The 20,893-nt window shown below is 45.8% G+C and overlaps 2 protein-coding genes across 5 annotated transcripts in view; one reads left to right on the forward strand and one right to left on the reverse strand.

Annotated features, from left to right (window-relative positions):
• CGAS (cyclic GMP-AMP synthase) overlaps nucleotides 1–15,506 on the forward strand; it is a 33,910-nt gene extending 18,404 nt beyond the window's left edge. For 2 of the 4 annotated variants that reach the window (XM_036872173.1, XM_036872172.1), the window contains one exon: nucleotides 548–3,787. In XM_036872173.1, the coding sequence (XP_036728068.1) occupies nucleotides 548–899 (352 nt within the window). In that variant the 3' untranslated portion in view covers nucleotides 900–3,787. Of the gene's footprint in view, nucleotides 1–547; nucleotides 3,788–14,908 lie in introns of those variants that run through there. The other 2 variants (XR_005022232.1, XM_036872174.1) reach the window with 2 other exon arrangements.
• Nucleotides 15,507–17,814: 2,308 nt separating this feature from the next.
• Nucleotides 17,815–20,679, reverse strand: LOC118905527 (thyrotroph embryonic factor-like). The gene has a single exon (XM_036872249.1). It carries the CDS (start codon nucleotides 20,677–20,679, stop codon nucleotides 19,774–19,776), a length of 906 nt encoding a protein of 301 aa, XP_036728144.1. The 3' UTR covers nucleotides 17,815–19,773.
• Between the last annotated feature and the right edge of the window lie 214 nt (nucleotides 20,680–20,893).

Here is a 20,893-nt window from a genome sequence, read left to right on the forward strand (position 1 = left end):
TAATCTTCCACCAGGATAATGCAAGACCTCATATTTCTTTGATGACCAGGCAAAAACTGTTACAGCTTAGCTGGGAAGTTCTGATTCATCTGCCGTATTCAGCAGATATTGCACCTGCGGATTTCCATTTATTTCGGTCTTTACAAAATTCTCTTAATGGAAAAAATTTCGATTCCCTGGAAGACTGTAACAGTTCTGGGACCTGGAACAGTTCTTTGCTCAAAAAGATAAAAAAGTTTTGGGAAGATGGAATTATGAAGTTGCCTGAAAAATGGCAGAAGGTAGTGGAACAAAACAGTGAAGTGAATACATTGTTCAATAAAGTTCTTGGTGAAAATGAAAAATGTGTCTTTTATTTTTACTTAAAAACCAAAGGAACTTTTTGGCCAACCCAATATCTTTATTGTTTTTTGTATCTATATGTATTATAATATCTGTATTGTTTACTATATCTATATGTTTTTCCTGTAAGATACCTAAAGTTCTTTGTGGAATGAAACAGGTTGTAAAGAAGTAAAAATAAATGGTTTTCTTTTTTATTCAACAGGAAAGAGTGTTTAAAACTAATGAAGTATCTTTTAGAACAACTGAAAAAAAAGTTTGGAAACCGAAAAGAATTGGATAAGTTCTGTTCTTATCATGTGAAAACTGCCTTCTTTCACGTCTGTACCCAGGACCCAGATGACAGTCAGTGGCACTCCAAGGATTTGGAGCTCTGCTTTGATAACTGTGTGACATACTTTCTTCAGTGCCTCAAGACAGAACAACTTGAGCATTATTTCATTCCTGAAGTCAATCTCTTCTCTCGAGACGATATTGACAAGCCAAGTAAAGAATTTCTGTCAAAGCAAATTGAATATGAAAGAAACAATGGATTTCCAGTTTTTGGGGAATTTTGAAATTATATTTTTAAAAAGAAGAATTAGAGTGACTTTATAATCATTGAAATGCGTCACAGCGATTGACTAAAATGAATGTAAATGATTATTCAGCTCTCCGTTTCTCTTCATAAACTCTAATCAATATAAAAGGATGGATTATCCTAGGAAACAGATGATTCAAGGAATAAGAAGCAAAGGAGTATTTAAAATATAAAAGCTTTACCAGAGTGGCATGAAGAGAAGGACAAAATACATATCACCTCAATTAAATTCATCAAGCACTGACTGAACACCACTTCTCACCTAGCACAGATGTGTGGAAGGAGGCAAGATCATTGCCTCCACGAACTGGTAGGTTTTGTTTAACATACAAATATGTTTGGAAGCCATGTCCTGTCCTATGTGTTAGGACAGGTAAGAAGGAAATGAAAAAATAGGTTCTGTGTGTCCCAGGAAATTCTTAATCTTTCATAGAAAAATATAGGATACTTTTCTACACATGGCTAAATATAAAACATAACTTACTTTCTTTTATTTTAAGTAATACTTTTATATGTATTTCTGAAAAGGCAATACATACATGGTACAAAACTCAAAGAAAAGGGTGTGGAATAAAATGTCACCCTCTCTCCTCTGCACTTAGGCAGCATTCAGCTTGAGGCAGTTGCTGTCTGTTAACTTTTTCCTATTCAGATATTTTGCACATTTTCTTATTGGCTTTTTTATTGTTTTCTCATTGTCATCTTGTTGTCATTCTCATATCACGAATAACTTCTGTGTAGACTGTCTATACCAATTTTTGTGTCTTCTAGTGAGAAAGGTTTTTTTTTTGTTTTTTTTTTTTTTTAGTGAGAAAGGTTTTAAAATTTAAATTTTGAATGTATCAGTCTTCTCCTTTCTGCTTGTGCATTTTATGTATCTTTAACAACCTAATGTGTTTGAACGTACTAAAAGTTGGACATTTGGAGGAGAGTTTTGGGGACATTGTGTGATAAATAAACAGAAACTTAGGCAAACAAAAAAATCCAAGCTACTTTTAACTCCAGGAAAAAATGTATGTGTGCAAGAAAAGAAAACTAATCATAGTCTAATTTGAGAATATTGCTCAACTGTATTTGTGAAGTCAAAGTAATATTATAACTATTGACTATTAACCTTATCAGGATTATGATTAGTTGTATGGAGAGGATAGGGCCTGAGTGCTTGTGAGTGACGGTGGTAGAGGGGGTTGGACTATATTAGTTTCCTACAACTTACCACAAACTTCGTGGCTTAAAACAGTACACATTTATTATCTCACAGTTTCTGTGGATTAGGATTCTGGGCATGGTTCTGCACAGGGTCTCACAAGGCTTCAGTCAAGGTGTCAGTTGGGGCTGCAGTCTTATCTGAGGCATAACTGGAGAAAGATCCACTTTATTGGCAGTATTCAGTTTCTTACAGTTTTAAGACTGAGAACTTCAGTTACTGTTGGCCAGAGATTGCCCTCAGCTGCTAGAAACTGCCTTCAGTTCCCTGCCATGTAAACCCCCAGCATTGGCAGCCCATAACATGGCAGCACTTCAAAGCTGGGAGAGAGGGAGACACTCCAGCAACAGGGTGCAACGGTCTTATTTAACATAATTGCATACACGTGATCATGTACATCCCATAACCTTTACCATATAACTGGTTGGAAGCGAGTGACTGGTCCCACCCATGCTCAAGGGGAGGGGGAGTCACTTAAGAGTGTTATGTCAGTTTAAACAACTGTATAGTTAGGGGGAAAACACTACCCACAAGACTACTCTCACTTCTGACATCAGTCGCAGTTTCAGGAGATTCTCCAAATCATTCTCAGGTTTGATAATTCACTAGAAAGACAAAACTCAACTGAAACCAGTATATTCATGGTTACAGTTTATTACAGACTAAGGATATAGGTTAAAATTAGCTAAGGGAAAAAGCACATAAAGCAGAGTCCATGATGGTACCAAACACAGGCATTCTTTTTTTCCCTGGGGAGCCATGGATACATTTTATCTCTTGGCATCAATGTATAACAATACACAGGGAATATTGCCGACCAGGGAAGCTCACCTAAGCTGCAGTGTTCACAGTTTTTATTGGAGCTCAGTGGTTGGCTTGATTTAATGCTGTTTTTCAGTTTTGGTATCAGTTATCTTAGCTTTATGAGTTGAAGAGTTTTTCAACTTTTCATCTTTTATTTCCAGAGGGTATGCCAGATTTACCCTCTTGAAAGCCCTTGATTACTTTTCCTGTTTCTTCTGTTTTACTTATTCAGCTTAACTACCTGAGTTAATTTTACTAATTTAGGAAAATATAGTCACACTTGTGAATTCATATTTGACATACAGTGTTCTTACTAAAGAATCAGCTGTTGGTTTTCACTGAACACTGTATTTTCAAATTTGTTAATTTCTGCTTTTACCTTTCTTCCTTTCTTTTCTCCTATCAGTCTTCCTATCAGTAATACCAGGAAATTATTATTGCATAAATGAATAATGTAGGATTAGGTGATGAGGGCCTAACTAATTATACACAAATATAAATACTAAATGTTAATATGAGTAATTATCATATAGGGAACAGAACACTGTACACATAAGGGAAGGTAGGGGAACATGATTAGTCAAAGAAGCTTTCATGGACATCAGTTTACCTAGGATTTGTTTCAGCATGGAGTGCTACGCTAAAATGTAAGAAACAGCCGTTGTGTATTTTGGTCCCATGAAATCCTTTTACTGTTTCATTTCAAAGTAGGTTAAGTATAAGAAAAGTACCAAGGGACTTACCTGGTAGTCCGGTGGTTAAGAATCTGCCTTCCAATGCAGGGGATGCGGGTCCAATCTCTGGTTGGGGAACTGGGATCCCACATACAGGGCAACTAAGCCTGTACGCCACAACTACTGAGCCTGCGGGCCTCAACTAGAGAGCCTGCATGCCACAAACTACAGAGCCCATGCGCTCTGGGGCCCGCACACTGCAACGAAGAGCCCTCGCGCTCTGGAGCCCACGCCATAACTAGAGAGAGGCCCGCACATCACAACAAAAGAGCCTGCTCACCACAAGAGCCTGCACGCCGCAACGAAGATCGCGTGGGCCGCGACTGAGACCCGATGCAGCCAAAAATAAATAAATAAAATAGATAAATATTAAAAAAAAGAAAAGTACCAAATACTATTTGATAACCACAAAATTAAAGGGCTATTGAGAAAGACATATCAGCTTGTCTTTTATCATAGAAACAAATTTACTGTGTTAACAGCATCTTTTTCACTGCTATGACAACATCTGAACAAGCTTTAAATGTTTTAAAGACTGACCTTAATATAGCAACATTATAGGAGACAAAATTTATTTTTATTTCTTTAAATAAAGATAGTAAAATATGAACTTTTAATGCTACAGTCCTTAAGATCCATACAAAAATTTTCAACTCAAGGTTATATTTGATTTTATGAAAGTATAAAATATTGAATTCTACATTTTTTAAAAGAAGTTTTTTAACATCTTTATTGGAGTATAATTGCTTTACAGTGGTGTGTTAGTTTCTGCTTTATAACAAAGTGAATCAGCTACATATATATACATACATCCTCACGTCTCCTCCCTCTTGCGTCTGCCTCCCACCCTCCCTATCCCATCCCTCTAGGTGGTCACAAAGCACCAAGATGATCTCCCTATGCGGCTATGCTATAGCACTGCGGCATAGCAGTGCTATGCGGCTGCTTCCCACTAGCTATCCGTTTTACATTTGGTAGTGTATATATGTCCATGCTACTCTCTCACTTCGTCCCACCTTACCCTTCCGCCTCCCCGTGTCCTCAAGTCCATTCTCTATGTCTGTGTCTTTATTCCTGTCCTGCCCCTAGGTTCTTCAGAACCTTTTTTTTTTTTTTTTTAAGATTCCATATATATGTGTTCGCATACGGTATTCTTTTTCTCTTTCTGACTTACTTCACTCTGTATGACAGACTCTAGGTCCATCCACCGCACTGCAAATAACTCAATTTCGTTTCTTTTTATGGCTGAGTAATATTCCATTGTATATATGTGCCACATCTTCTTTATCCATTCATCTGTCGATGTGCACTTAGGTGGCTTCCATGTCCTGGCTATTGTACATAGAGCTGCAATGAACATTGTGTTACATGACTCTTTTTAAATTATGGTTTTCTCAGGGTATATGCCCAGTAGTGGGATTGCTGGGTCATATGGTAGTTCCATTTTTAGTTTTTTAAGGAACCTCCATACTGTTCTCCATAGTGGCTGTATCAATTTACATTCCCACCAACAGTGCAGGAGGGTTCCTTTTCTCCACACCCTCTCCAGCATTTATTGTTTGTAGATTTTTTGATGATGGCCATTCTGATTGGTGTGAGGTGATACCTCATTGTACTTTTGATTTGCATTTCTCTAATGATTAGTGATGTTCAGCATCCTTTCATCTGTTTGTTGGCAATCTGTATATCTTCTTTGGAGAACTGTCTCTTTAGGTCTTCTGCCCATTTTTGGATTGGGTTGTTTTTCTGATGTTGAGCTGCATGAGCTGCTTGTAAATTTTGGAGATACATCCTTTATCAGTTGCTTCATTTGCAAATATTTTCTCTCATTCTGAGGGTTGTCTTTTCGTCTTGTTTATGTTTTCCTTTGCTGTGCAAAAGCTTTTAAGTTTCATTAGGTCACATTTGTTTATTTTTGTTTTTATTTCCATTTCTGTAGGAGGTGGGTCAAAAAGGATCTTGCTGTGATTTATGTCACCAAGTGTTCTGCCTATGTTTTCCTCTAAGAGTTTTATAGTGTCTGGCTTTACATTTAGCTCTTTAATCCATTTTGAGTTTATTTTTGTGTATGGTGTTAGGGAGTGTTCTAATCTCATTCTTTCACATGTAGCTGTCCAGTTTTCCCAGCACCACTTATTGAAGAGGCTGTCTTCTCTCCATTGTATATTCTTGCCTCCTTTATCAAAAATAAGCTGACCATATGTGCATGGGTTTATCTCTGAGCTTTCTATCCTGTTCCACTGATCTATATTTCTGTTTTTCTGCCAGTACCATACTGTCTTGAATACTGTAGCTTTGTAGTATAGTCTGAAGTCTGGGAGCTTGATTCCTTCAGCTCCGTTTTTCTTTCTCAAGATTGCTTTGGCTATTCGGGGTCTTTTGTGTTTCCATACAAATTGTGAAAATTTTTGTTCTACTATGAAGAATGCCATTGGTAGTTTGATAGGGATTGCATTGAATCTGTAGATTGCTTTGGGTAGTATAGTCATTTTCACAATGTTGATTCTTCCAATCCAAGAACATGGTATATCCCTCCATCTGTTTGTATCATCTTTAATTTCTTTCATCAGTGTCTTATAGTGTTCTGCATACAGGTCTTTTGTCTCCTTAGGTAGGTTTATTCCTAGGTATTTTGTTCTTTTTATTGCAATGGTAAATGGGAGTGTTTCCTTAATTTCTCTTTCAGATTTTTCATCATTAGTGTATAGGAATGCAAGAGATTTCTGCGCATTAATTTTGTATCCTGCTACTTTACCAAATTCATTGATAAGCTCTAGTAGGTTTCTGGTAGCATCTTTAGGATTCTTTATGTATAGTATCATGTCACCTGCAAACAGTGACAGCTTTACTTCTTCTTTTCCAATTTGGATTCCTTTTATTTCTTTTTCTTCTCTGATTGCTGTGGCTAAAACTTCCAAAACCATGTTGAATAATAGTTGTGAGAGTGGACAACCTTGTCTTCTTCCTGATCTTAGAGGAAACGGTTTTGGTTTTTCACCATTGAGAACGATGTTGGCTGTGGGTTTGTCATATATATAGCCTTTATTATGTTGAGGTAAGTTCCTTCTATGCCTACTTTCTGGAGGGTTTTTATCATAAATGGGTGTTGAATTTTGTCAAAACCTTTTTCTGCATCTATTGAGATGATCATGGTTTTTCTCTTTCATTTTGTTAATATGGTTTATCACATTGATTGATTTGCCTATACTGAAGAATCCTTGCATTCCTGGGATAAACCCCACTTGATCATGGTGTATGAGCCTTTTAATGTGCTGGTGGATTTTGTTTGCTAGTATTTTGTTGAGGATTTTTGCATCTATGTTCAACAGTGATATTGGCCTGTAGTTTTCTTTCTTTGTGACATCTTTGGTTTTGGTATCAGGGTGACGGTGGCCTTGTATAAAGAGTTTGGGAGTGTCCCTCCCTCTGCTGTATTTTGGAAGAGTTTGAGAAGGATAGGTGTTAGCTCTTCTCTAAATGTTTGATAGACTTCGCCTGTGAAGCCATCTGGTCCTGGGCTTCTGTTTGTTGGAAGATTTTTAATCACAGTTTCAATTTCAGTGCTTGTGATTGTTTATATTTTCTATTTCTTCCTGGTTCAGTCTCAGAAGGTTCTGCTTTCCTAAGAATTCTAAGAATTTGTCCATTTCATCCATGTTGTCCATTTTTTTTGGAATATAGTTGCTTGTAGTAATCTCTCATGATCCTTTGTATTTCTGCAGTGTCAGTTATTATTTCTCCTTTTTCATTTCTAATTCTATTGATTTGAGTCTTCTCCCTTTTTTTCTTGATGAGACTGGCTAGTGGTTTATCTATTTCATTGATCTTCTCAAAGAACCAGCTTTTAGTTTTATTGATCTTTGCTATTGTTTCCTTCATTTCTTTTTCATTTATTTCTGATCTGATCTTTATGATTTCTTTCCTTCTGCTAACTTTGGGGGTTTTTTGTTCTTTTTTCTCTAATTGCTTTAGGTGTAAGGTTAGGTTGTTTATTTGAGATGTTTCTTGTTTCATGAGGTAGGATTGTATTGCTATAAGCTTCCCTCTTAGAACTGCTTTTGCTGCATCCCATAGGTTTTGGACCATCGTGTTTTCATTGTCATTTGTTTCTAGGTATTTTTTGGTTTCCTCTTTGATTTCTTCAGTGATCTCTTGGTTATTAAGTAGTGTATTGTTTAGCCTCCATGTGTTTGTATTTTTCCAGATTTTTTCCTGTAATTGATATCTAGTCTCTTAGCATTGTGGTCGGAAAAGATACTCGATACAATTTCAGTTTTCTTAAATTTACCAAGGCTTGATTTGTGACCCAAGATATGATCTATCCTGGAGAATGTTCCATGAGCACTTGAGAAGAAAGTGTATTCTGTTGTTTTTGGATGGAATGTCCTATAAATATCAATTAAGTCCATCTTGTTTAATGTATCATTTAACGCTTGTGTTTCCTTATCTATTTTCATTTTGGATGATCTGTCTATTAGTGAAAGTGGGGTGTTAAAGTCCCCTACTATCATTGTGTTACTGTCGATTTCCCCTTTTATGGCTGTTAGCATTTGCCTTATGTATTGAGGTGCTCCTATGTTGGGTGCATAAATATATACAATTGTTATATCTTCTTGAATTCATCCCTTGATCATTATGTAGTGTCCTTCTTTGTCTCTTGTTAATAGTCTTTATTTTAAAGTCTATTTTGTCTGATATGAGAATTGCTACTCCAGCTTTCTTTTTTACAAATTTGGTTTTATCTACCTGCAGTCCTGTGAAGATGTCTGAGTTTAGATGTGGCTTCTTTTGCCACAGAAGAAGGGAACCCTGAGCACTCCTGCCATTTCTCATGTGACCATCAGAGGGCAGTGCGTGGCTATTTGTGACAGTCACATAGTCCCTAGTTAATCTTCCTCAGAACATGTTTTATATCCTTAGAGGATTTCTTTAAGAATTATTTAATTTCCTTTTATTCTTCAATCCTTTGGAATCTAATGAAAACTCCTTACAAATAACAACTAAAGGTAACGCACTGAATGGGCGATGCCCCTTCTTACACATACAGACACATAAAATTATGTGTCTGATTGACGGTGGAAACTTGCCTGACATAAAATTTTAAAACTCTTGGTTAAGACTCTGCGCTCTCAATGCAGGGGGACTGGGTTGGATCCCTGGTCAGGGAACTAGATCCCACATGCCGCGACTAAAAATCCCACACGCAGCAACAAAGATCCTGAGTGCCGCAACTAAGACCCAGCACAGCCAAATAAATAAACTCATCCAAAATGGATCAAAGACCTAAATTTAGGAGCTAAAACTATAAACTTATAGAAGACGACATAGGAGCAAATCTTCACGACTTTGGATTTGGCATCAGTGTCTTAAACATGACATCGTCAACAAAAATTAAAACAGATACATTGGATAAAGGGTCACCAACATGACTGCTTTGCATCTGACTCTTAAGGTACCCCTGGCACCAGACAAGAATTACGCAAGGCATTTCTCCAGTAATTCTCCCAAAACCCATTAAGCAGCTCCAGTTGTTTTCTCCATTTTAGAGATGGGGCCACTTAGGCTCACAGCCTTGCTGGGCTCACCCAGCTAAGAAGAGGCTGAGCAGGGACCAGACTGCAGTCTCTCTGCCTTTGGACCCTGTGCTCCTTCCACACTGCTCGCCCCTGGATTCTTCCAGAGATCGGATCCCCAGGCCTCGAGAACTCACTGAGCTCTGGGGCAGTGTCACCACCTACGCCTGGGGCTGGACTCCTTGGCCAGGAGTGGCCTGCCCTGGCCACTGGGGGCCCTCCCAGGCACAGGATCACCCGATATCTGGGCAGAAGATGGTTTCTCTATGAGCTCCAGGAATAAAGGTTCCTGTATCCTCAGAGCTGAGAGGTCCCTCTGCGGCATCTGGTCCTAGCCTGCTTGTCAGGTGGGCCCTGCAGGCGTCTACTGAACACTGGGTTCATATCCTGCCTTGGCCAGTCTGTGGGGCAGAAAAGGGGGCAGTTTCTTTCAGCTCCATTTCCTCATCCGTCAACAGGGACAGTGTTTCTACCTTCTTCCTGGAGTTGTTAAGAGATTCAATGAGATGATTCAGGTCCGGAAAAGAGACCCGGGTAAGGACTCCTTAGCTGTACCCGCTGATATGACCTCCCTGCAAGCCCACTGCTGCCCTGGGCTCCCTGCCTCTGCCCAATCTGTTCCCTCTGCTGAGGGCCCAGCTCCCTCAGACTCAGATGACTCTCCAGGAAGCCTTTTTCACACTCCCATTGCGGGGGGTTGTCCCTTGGCCGGTGGTGGGGAACAGCACTGGGGCTCACGCCATCAGACCCGGGCATCCCTGGAGCTGGACATGAACCTGTGCCTGAGGACAATAAGGTTCCGAGTGTGCAGGGCTGACCCTGGAGCGCCGTGCACAGTGCCGTCTCCTCCTCGGACCACAGGCCGGGGCGCCCGGGAAAGGGGCTCCCTCCTTCCAAGCAGCCACAGTGAGCTGCGCTGAGCTCCCTGGGGCGCCTCCCACCTCCCCTGTGCACTTGCCCTGAGACTGCATCTCAGGGTCTCGCAGCCACCGGGGGCGGGGGGCAGTGTCTTCTTGCGGGTCGATATTGAAAGTCAGTTTCTGGAGAAGATGTTAGTCTTTAATGGAAACGACACTGGGAAGAATCCGGGCCCCTTCGTACAAACCAACACCGAGCCTGAGCCCGTAACCGTGAGGGCACTGCCCGCGCCGTGAGGACCCTGCCCCGTGGTCCTCACTGCTCTCCACCCCAGTTCCATCAGGCGCGTCCCCCTCTTACCCTCAGGGGAGCCCTGAGTGTCCTCCCTGTGAAGGTCTGTGTTCTGTGCATGGGACCCGTCTCTTGGCCGACGAGAGGGAGGTCTCTGACCCGCAGCCGCAGATAGAGCGCCCTCTGTCCTCACCTTGAGGGAGGTGAGGGCGCCCCCCTTCTCCTCCTCACCTGGCGTCTTGGGCGGGAAGCCGAACCCCACCCCACGCAGAAGCTGAATGTGAGGGGTGTCAGGGCTGGGGGCTGGCGCAGGGGCCGAGCCAGGGGTCACTGCTGGGGGAGCCCGAGGGGTGCTCAGGGTCTGTGCCTGCCGCCTCCAGGGCTGGGTGTGTCACTGGACGGGCCGGGCTAAGATGAGCTCCGGGGAATGAAGCAGGGGGGTGTGGCGGGAAACCTGGGCCAGGGGACTGGGGTGGCCCTCCCTGCTCCGCGGGTCACTCTTAGGCACTCTGACGGCCTCCACTGCCCACTCGGCCATCTCCCTGCCTCAGGCGGAGCTCCGGACTCTCGAGAGCCCCTGCTTTCCCAGACAAGGCGCAAACTTGATGAAGAGACACAGATAGTGGAAACTGCAGCCAACACCTAAATATGTGCACGAATTGTGTTCCCCAAATTCCACTTTATAGGAACCAGTCCTAAAAAATACAGATTGATGGATGCAGATGTACAGTACAATTAGGAGAGTGAAAAACTGGGAATGGCAAGTTTGATGATTAGAGTACAATATTGTTGTCTATATTCACCATACTATGCATTAGATCAGATCTTTAAAATTTAAAAAAGAAACCAGAAAGCCAGCTACACGAAACTTCTAATTTTTCAATGTTGATAAAATTAGAAAACCAAAAGTTGAAAACCAAAGTTTTCAACAGATTGTTGGCCAAAACAAAGCATTTCTAAAGCTGGATTTGTCTGGATATGAGGGCGTCTAGATTTTTACTTAGCACTAAACAATGTTGCAAAGTGTGTAAATTGCACATGTGTTATCTTTTCTCGTGGTTTAATCACATGGAATTTTTAAACCACATTTGAAAACCCAAAGTATCTAACGAGTCTATTAATGGCAACTCAGCTCAGGAGACAGGCTACATATAAGGACTCTGAGGTTAGAAGTCCAGCCCCAGGGCTGAAACTGATTTATTCGATGACCTTGAAGAAGGTCATTAACCAGGAGTTCACCTCAGCATCTGGGTCTGCTGTGAGAAGAGCTAACAGAAGGGATTTAAAACATTTAACTCCCTCCCAACAAGTGCTTCAAGAATTCATGATGCTCTCAGTAATTTTAAAGTCTGTCTCATTTGGACAGTTCCCACGAATTTTGCCAAAATTATCAGCATGCTATGAAGCCCCAAAATGACAGCTAAGCACTACCAGCTGAATGCAAGCTTTTGCAACATTGTAAAAAAAAAAAACAACAAATATTCCTTTTGTAAATTACAACATATGTTTTCCAGGAAAAAATAGTTCTAAGTCAATATTTTTTTTTCAATCCCTTAGGCTCTGAAACTAACTTCCTTATAAAGCACAGTAGAAAAATGAAAACGCATTCAATATTTTAAGCCTCAGAAGCAAATAAATTGGTGGAAGAAGCTAATATTTACTTCTCTGCTTATTCACTCATATCTGTATATGATCCTTGAGTCGAGGCTGTGAAGAGTGCTAATTTACATTATTCGTTATTAGGAGAATGCACTCAGCAAATTTAATACTCTTATGCTGTATTTTATAAACCTAGATGTGTGCTGCACATATATGCACAATAATTATCATTTTAACAGGTCAGTCCAATTAATAAATTTTACATACTCCAAAATTATTGTGTGGTATATGGAACCATACTTTCCCTATTCATCGGTATGAAATCCTCTTTCCCTTTGATATGGTTTGTTGTGGGTCTTTAGTAACGCCCCCAATCTCATCCAACCTATCAGTGGCATTAAAAACTAATGCTCATGTTTCTCATTTGTAAACTTTGTGGGTTTTCTTCATCATGAAAAATGAGTTGATCGCCCTTCTGGAACCCCTATAGCTACTTTCTCTAAAGAACATACAGCATCGATCTTACGAAATCACTGTGCACGCTTCACTTTCGTGCATGGTCAGTATCGTGACGTGTTCCCTCCCTCATCCTCACCGTTCGCCTCTGCCCCTTCCTCTCCAGCCACACATCACCTGCTCCGACAGTTCTGCCCTTGTTTGCTACATGCCTATCTGCTGCCTTTTCTCGGCCTTCCCAGCTTCACACAGACCTGACTTGTGTGGCATGTGTGTGCGTTTCTGGCCCTCCAGCCTCCTACACGAGGCTCATGCACTGCTCTGCCCAAGCCCATCCTCTGACTGCAGGCCTTGCCTCCCTCGCCCACTCCACAAAACCCACCTCTGTGCTCTATTGCCCTTTATGTTCAGAACGGCCTCCCACGAACATGCATACACCTCCTTACTATGCTGCCTCAGATCATTTCTCCAGAAGGGCTTCCTAGTCTGCAAGCGTCCCTGCTCCTGTGTCTCCAGGTCACACTCTCAGCTGTTCCTGCCCTATTTTTAGCAATTCACTTTTCTCCCTGAAAGGTTTTATTTGGAGCCTTAACTTTTTCCTGGATACTTTCTTTCCAGAAATAATCAGGGAAACTGCAGCAGTGTATGTTAAACATGCATAATACTTATTTTTAAGTAAGTTATGCAAATGTTACTGAGTCCAAGCTCGCTCTGCTCCCCACAAGACTGGCCAGTAAATCGGGAGACGAGGTGTTGACGCAAGGAATAGCGACTTTATTCGGAAAGCCAGCAGACCGAGAAGATGGTGGACTAGGGTCCCCAAGAAACCATCTTACCGGGGTCTGGATGCCAGTTTCTTTTATAGAACAGAGATGGGGAGGAGGCGAGGAAGTAAAAAGGCCATTAGTTTCGCCTGGCTTGGCCAGCGTCGGGGAGGGGATGTGTTAATTTCTTCTTTTCTGCAGCCATTCACAGGTGGGCAGGGTCAGATTGTCTCCATGTGAACTGAACAAAGGCGCTTTAGTTTAACATTCACGCAGAGGGGCAGGGTTCCCTGAGGCAGGCCATTATGTACGACTATAGTAACAAAAGCAACGAAAAGCAAAGGTTAAAGTCAAAGAAACAGATCTAATGTGGAGTCAAAATTGGCTCTTCCCTGTTACACAAACACATGGGCAGGAGCAATTCTATTGCCTGACAGTCATACGGACCAGTGAGAGCAGAACCAAAATTGCTTCTCACACATGAGACACTTACATCTTTGCTATATAGTATTTTAATAACCACTACTTTCAGGAATTTTGAACTTTCAAATAAAAATGCCAGGTCAACATTTAGAATGTTTGTTAAAATGTTTAATGTTTGTTAAAATTTAATGTTTGTTAAAAAGGCTTTTTTAAAAAAATTTATTTTATTTATTTATTAATTTTTGGCTGAGTTGGATCTTCGTTGCTGCATGTGGGCTTTCTCTAGTTGCAGTGAGCAGGGGCTACTCTCCGTTGCAGTGCACGGGCTTCTCACTGCAGTGGCTTCTCTTGTTGCGGAGCACCGGCTCTCGGCGTGTGGGCTTCAGTAGTTGTGGCGCGTGGGCTCAGTAGTTGTGGCTCGTGGGCTCTAGAGCGCAGGCTCAGTAGTTGTGCACGGGCTTAGTTGCTCTGCAGCATGTGGGATCTTCCCGGACCAGGGCTCGAACCCCTGTCCCCTCCATTGGCAGGCGGATTCTTCACCACGGCGCCACCAGGGAAGCCCTAAAAAGGCTTTTTAAAACTGCCTTTATCGTAGATGTAAGAATGCATGATTCTCAGAATCTTTCAGTAGTTTCGCTCTGTATAGTATAGAAGGCTTGAATTGAATGAAAATGTGTGCCTTTAAATATCTTTGAAAGAAAACACTAATATTAGGTCTTTTTCAACTAGAGTGATTTACTAAACTAGCTTTTGGAGGAACCATTTGTCACCTCCTTGCTGCAATGAACCTTCATGCAGTTTCCAAAAACTGAAATTCTGTATCTGTCTACATTCCCTGTGACCAGATATGAACTGATACAAAAATAATAATAATCAATAGCGATTACAAGCTTTGAAGTCACGGCACTAAGTTCGTAGGGCAGGCTGCCCAGCCTCTCTTCATGTGATAGCTCCCAGTCTTGGAAAAGATCGATGCTAAATAAATAGTTCACTGCTTTGCCCAAAGGCTCACAAAATGCCCTTTGTCCTCAACTATAAAAGTCATGAAAAGAAAATGTGAAGACTCAAGGTCTTCATCTAGTTTCCTCCAAACAATCCATCAAGCACAATCTCCCTTCTCTCGAAACTTCTGTTGCACTTACACTGTGTGTCAGTCACTCTCACAGCAAACCATACCGTCTTTTCTTTCTCTGTGTGTTTGTCTTCCTGCCCCAGGCTCCTGTGTTATTGCTAGCCGCTGGGACCATAGACTACACTCTCTTTGCTTTCCATTTCAGCTCTTGGTGTGATGTGAACGAACGGGAGGAACATGAATTCATTCAACAAACATCTGCTGCATATCTACTGCGCTCCAGGCACTGTAACTAGAGATACAATGGTAAAGAAGAGAAGAGATTCCAGAGAACTGAAATCTAGAGGGAGAGAGACAGGCAAGCAAACAGGCAAGTACCATCAAATGTGATGCGTGATCCTTGAAGCCAGCAGTGGGGTCATGAGAGCACACTTCGCGGGATTCGAGCTGGTTGTAAAGAATCCAGGATGAGCTCTGGATGAAGTGACTTGAACAACCAGTCTGGAGGTGATTAGGACTCAGCACAGTGAACAAAGGTTGGAGGAGCGGAGGAGTTTTCCAGAGAGTTTAAATTGCATCCCAGAGGTGAGAAAGAGCAGAGCACATTAAAGGAACAAGAAATACTCCAGTAGACTTGAAGTTTACAGTTGTGGTGAGGATTGGAGATGTAAGATGAAGTTCTAAAAATGAGCCGAGACCAAGAGACACAGGAGGATATTTGGTCTTGCATCTCAGGGTAACGGAGGGTTGGGGAAGGTGCTGAGCGAGAGTGTGACTGATTGTGGCTGGGCTTCGGAAAGGTCTTTCTGGCTGCGCTGCGGAGAGATGGGGGGAGGGGGCTGCGGGGGGGATCCAGGTGAGGGCGGGGCTGCGGCGGGGATCCGGGTGAGGGCGGGGCTGCGGCGGGGTTCCGATTGGGGGCGGGGCTGCGGCGGGGATCCGGGTGGGGGCGGGGCTGCGGCGGATCCGGGTGAGGGCGGGGCTGTGGCGGATCCGGTTGGGGGCGGGGCTGTGGCGGGGTTCCGGGTGAGGGCGGGGCTGCGGCGGGGTTCCGGGTGGGGGCGGGGCTGCGGCAGGGATCCGGGTTGGGGCGGGGCTGCGCTGGACCAGGGCTGGGGATGCGGAGGGGTTGCACTGGCTTCCGATCTGCAGGTGGAGTAAATGGGGAATACTAGGTGGTGATTGTTTTGGAGACTGTGGGAGAAGGAGGAGGAGCAGGGGGATACCCGTGTTTCCAGGTTAGTCAACTGCAGGTAGGCTAGTAATTCTAGAGCAGGACTGCGGTCCTCAGGATGTGGGCCAGCAGCGTTCGCACCACCTGGGAACTGATGAAAAATGCAAATTCCCCAGCTCCACTCCGGACCCAGTGAGTGAGAAATGTCCGCGGAGGAGACCGGCGACCTGCGTTTTAACCACCTTCCAGGGATTCTGGTGCGTGCTTAAGCTTGTAAACCAATGTTTTAGCTCATCGGTCGTCCAACTGTTTTGCTCAGTACACTAAAAAATGTTTGAAAAAATATGTACAATTCACACGTTTTAAATTTGACATCCAAACATTTTCTTTTTACATATAAACAGCTGCAAAGGATGTAAGTTCTAGCATATTAAAAAATACTGTCTTTTAAATACAGTCCATGAAATCAAAATACTCTAGCAATTTGGTACCCACCATTGCACACTGAGAAGATAAACACGCTCTCTCTCTTTGTTTTTTTTCGTCTCAAAATATTTAATTTCGTTTGAAAAGGATACATTCCCCGCTTCCCTCCCGCCACATCACTCCGGCCCACCGGCAGCGGCACACTCGCACGCACACACGCACATAAGGCCAGTGGGCTACGCTCTGCCTCTGCCCTCACCGGCTGGGAAGAAGGGTTTGCGCCTTGCCTCCTTCCCCAACAAAGGTAAAGGAGAGAGAGGCCTGCTGGAATGCCAGCTCCCAGGGGAGGACGCAGAGCCCCACACGCTCTGTCGCGTCACATGCACTTAGAAAAATAAAACCAAGTGGTGTTCTGGCATCCCCAAAAGTGTAAAACAGCAATATCCACCTGGAAGTCATCTTTGCCATTTTCTAGAAAAATTTATTGCACTTAATTAACAGATGTTAAAGGAGCTCTGGGGAGGGGGTGTGGCTTTGCCATGAAAACCAAGGGCTTTCAGCCCCTTGCTCCCAGGGCCCTGGATGGAGAGCTGCACAGCATGAAGGGGCCCTTTTCTGCCGGCCCCCATGCCTGCCACCCCACCTCAAGCAGGAGCTGCCTGCCAGGGCCACAGCAGGTCCTCTCACCAGAGTGATGCTTACCGAGTCAAGGTTCACTACTACGTGCCTTCCGCAACCTCAGGACCCAGACAGGCAAACCCTTGCCTTTGGCCAAGGGTAAGAGTTACCCAGGTCCTCCACGAGGCTGCTGGCCATTGTGAAAGCTCTCTCTCTCTCTCTCTCTCTGAATATATATATATTTCTCTATCTAGATATACATTTATTATATGCATATTCTTGCAACATTCTAGCTGATTCATTCATGATTTGTCTGTTCTGAGGTTGCAATGAGGCTGAAGACAGGGTGTTTAGGTAGGGATGGCGCTTCCCAGCGCACTGCAAGCCCACAGAAAGCCATTTACATTGGCGTCTCTAGCCTCCAGTGCTTTTTAGAGGATGTCAAAGATCTGAGCATAGGCGCCTCAGTCTTTGGCTGTCAGTCCCAAGACAGAGAGGGTCCAGCGGGGAGTCAAGGGGACTCCCAACTCCACAATGGAAACTGAGTAGGCACCACCCTCTCCTCCTGCAAGGACTTGATCCTTAAGCCCGGGAAGAAGACATGCTTACCTGAGCACCCTTTTCCCCAAAATGTCAACCTCCACGGACATCTCCTCCCTGTCCCTGCCAGGCTCCTGGCTCAAAGGGGCCTTTCTAAAAGAAGCCAGCACCACACTCTTCCCAAGTAAGGAGAGAACCAGACACCCACTGGCTGGCGGGGGGGGGGGGAGGGGTAGAAGGAGAGGGCACTACACAGGCAGAAGGCGGGACAAAGAGAAGAGACATCAGGCCGTCATCTCACCCGCTGGGGTTGGAAAGTGGACGCCACCCGGAGACTAAATGTCCATCCCTTAGGGGAAAAAACTGAAAGAAACACAAACCATACACTTCTGGCCAAAGAAAATGAAGAGCTTTTAAGCTGGTGGCTCTTCTCCCAATAACAAAATGAGAAGTGCCCTCTTGGTGGGTGGCCAGACCAGAGGGAGAGTGCCCGGGCGGGCGAGCTGCCCAGGGCAGGACACTGACATGCCGGATGCAACTGCCCTGTTGTGGTTACAATAGAGTGAAAAGTGTGAACATGGTTTTCATAGAACCACAAAGTAAAATTCCGGGGCCTGCAGGGAGGGCGCTGACATCCCTTGGCCTCAGGGACCCTTGTCAAGTGCCCTGGAGAGACGGGTGTGCAGGTCCCTGGAGGGCCGTGGCGCTCCCCGGGGCTGTGGTCCACGGCCAGTGGATGGCTTCCCTTGCTCTTAACATCTGTTATGGGAAGTCTTTAGGGGTCAAGGCCCAGGACTCCGAGCCACCACTTTAAATAAAGCCAGTGGTGAATGTGACAAAGTGTGCCCGTCACCTCTGACCCCTCCTTACCACAGGCTGCCTGCCCTGAGCAAATAAGTACACCCATCTCTGGGTGCCCCAGCTGACCGCAGCGAGCAGACGCTTCCACGGATCTCCTTAATTAATCTTTTGGGCAGAGCCAAAGGACAAGTCCAGCTGGACACAAGAGAAAGGAGCAGCTGGGAGGTGGGCCCCTCCGCACCACACCACAGCCAGGCTTGCATGGGTGGCTGTCTCCTGGGACCCAGATCGAGGGGACTCTAGCCTACGTAAATGTCCCCAGAGCCCGCTGTTCCAAAAGAGTTGTGCTGCGACCAGGGGACCAGGTGTCCTGCCTGGTGACGCCCTCCAGGCCGCTCGCACGGGGTGGATCCTGAAGCCAGAACTGGGAAGCCCTCTTCTGCTTTTCAGGGACAGCGGACTCGGGCCTGGCCCGCACGGGAAAGCAGAGCAAGAAGGAGCGGGAGCTTCTCGAGAAACATGCCCCAGCTCCCCGCCTACAGCGTGAGGGGCTGTGGAGACCGGTTTTCTGAACACCACGCCGAAGGTGCATCCCAGCTCCAGGAAGTTAAGCTTCCTAGACGAGGAGGCTCTTTCTTTTAAATCCAAGATCTGAGCTTGGTCACTGGATGACAAGAAACAGCAGGCCCAGAGGCCCAGTCTGGTGGGACAGATTTGACTCAGGCGGCCTCCACAAGTGACCTGGAGAAGAGGAGATATGCACGGCGACCAAGGCTCAGAGACCACCACCCCGGGAGTCTCTCCCCAACGGCGGATGGAACGCAGAGGGAACCCCTCCCCAGGGCCTCCTCCTTCCAGGCCTCGGAGCCACAGAGAAAAGGGGTGAGGGAGCCACGAATGGTTGGGTGCACTTCTGTTGCAGGCCCAGACGCAAAGCCCGTCCCAGGCTGTGCAGACACCCAGCCGCTGCGGCCTGGCACCCACGTGGACACTACAGAGGAGCTGGCGTGTCTTTTTACCTTTGAGGAAGATGGGAACGGATGTTTTTCTCTAAGACTTTCTGGAGAGGACAACAGACCCTCCCTGCCTGGAAATGCGCCCTGCTACCTGAGAAGATGTAAGGGCGACAGCCATCATGACTCATTCTGCAGAGACAGGCCTGGACGGCCCAGGCTGGAGAAGCAGGGAGAGTCAGGGAAGCCTGGGTACCCTGGAAAAGAAGAGCCCATGCTCCAGAGGTCCCCCTTCCGGTCCAACTGAGACAGCCAAGAACAGAGACTAAGGCTGATTCACCACCTCGTAGATTCTCTCGCATCCCGCCAGGGAGGAGGCTGGCCTCCACGGAAGTCGCCGTGCTGGCCATGTGATAATGAAGCTTGAACGTGAAGGCTCCTGGGGCAGGTGCGCCGCCATGCGCCCACGACGAGTCATAAGTCTCCACGCAGGGGTGGGTTTCAGGGGTCCCAGGCAGAGGTCTGAGGTGAGGCAGCGCGCCCGGGCGGGGGCACGGGTTACAAGGGCCCGTACTTGGTCTCGTACTTGGACACGATGGTCTTGCACTTGCCCACCTCCTTGCGCAGCTCCGCCACCTCCGTCCGCAGGGCTGTGTTCTCCTCCTCCAGGAAGGCCGCCCGGATGGTGATCTGGTTCTCCTTCAGGTGCCGGGCGTCCCGGGACCGCTTGGCCGCCACGTTGTTCTTCTTGCATCTCGTCCAGTACTTTTCGTCCGTCTGCTCATCGGGGACAAAGACCTTCTTGGCCTTTTCGATCATGGGCTGGGGCTTCAGGTCCTCCTCTGCAAACCTGTGCTTCCGAGGGTTGAACAGCTCCCCGCCCGGCACGCTGGAGAGGACCAGGTCGGCAGGGTCGGGATTGAAGTTCACATCCACCGCCACGCAGTTGGGGTCGATGGGACTGGGTGTCCCCCTCTCCTTTTCCGGGGAGGATTCTGTGCTAGACACGGTTTCCGAGGGCTGAAAGACAGCGGGGGAGGAGGATGGCGGGGACGCCGTGGAGGAACTGGCCGACCCCTTCCCTTCCAGCTCGGCCACAGGCAGCAGCAGGTTCTGGGCCAGGTGCGTGGGGCTGGCAGGGATGCCATTCTCCAGCAGGAACTCATCCAGGTCCATGTACTCCAGGTGGAAAGACTCGCCATCGTATGGGATGGTCTCGTCCCAGATGGGTGGCACGAGGGAGGCAGAGACGGCCGTGGTGCTCGCCGCTGCAGCCTCGTCTTCCTCCAGCTTTTCCTTCCCCTCTTCCTTATCTAGGCGCGCCTCGCGCGGGGGGTTCTCCATAAGCTTCTTCAGGACCAGAGGGAAGGGGCCCGGCAGGCCCCTTTCCCTGGCTCCGCGCCCCGGCCCCGGGCCCGCCTGCGGCTCTACAGGTGGCTTCTTTCCGCCGCCCGCGTCGGACATCGTGCCCAGCGCTCTGCTCGCGCGCCTCGCCTCCCCCGCCCGCCCCGCCCCCCCCCCCCCCCCCCCCCCCCCCCCCCCCGAGATGGGACGGAGCTGTGCGACCCGCGGCAGCTGCCGACACGGGCCTCTTTTTTTTTTTTTAACAGTTTAGCAATTCCAAAATGTCCCTTCATTCCTTGCACATTCACATCCTTTTAATTTCCATAACTGAATT

The sequence above is a fragment of the Balaenoptera musculus genome, chromosome 12 (genome assembly GCF_009873245.2).
Source record: "Balaenoptera musculus isolate JJ_BM4_2016_0621 chromosome 12, mBalMus1.pri.v3, whole genome shotgun sequence".
NCBI classification, from domain to species: domain Eukaryota; kingdom Metazoa; phylum Chordata; class Mammalia; order Artiodactyla; family Balaenopteridae; genus Balaenoptera; species Balaenoptera musculus.

What these genes read in the sequence shown, in the direction of transcription:
- LOC118905527 (XM_036872249.1), bottom strand. Translation starts at nt 20,679, where the DNA reads ATGTCCGACGCGGGCGGCGGAAAGAAGCCACCTGTAGAGCCGCAGGCG.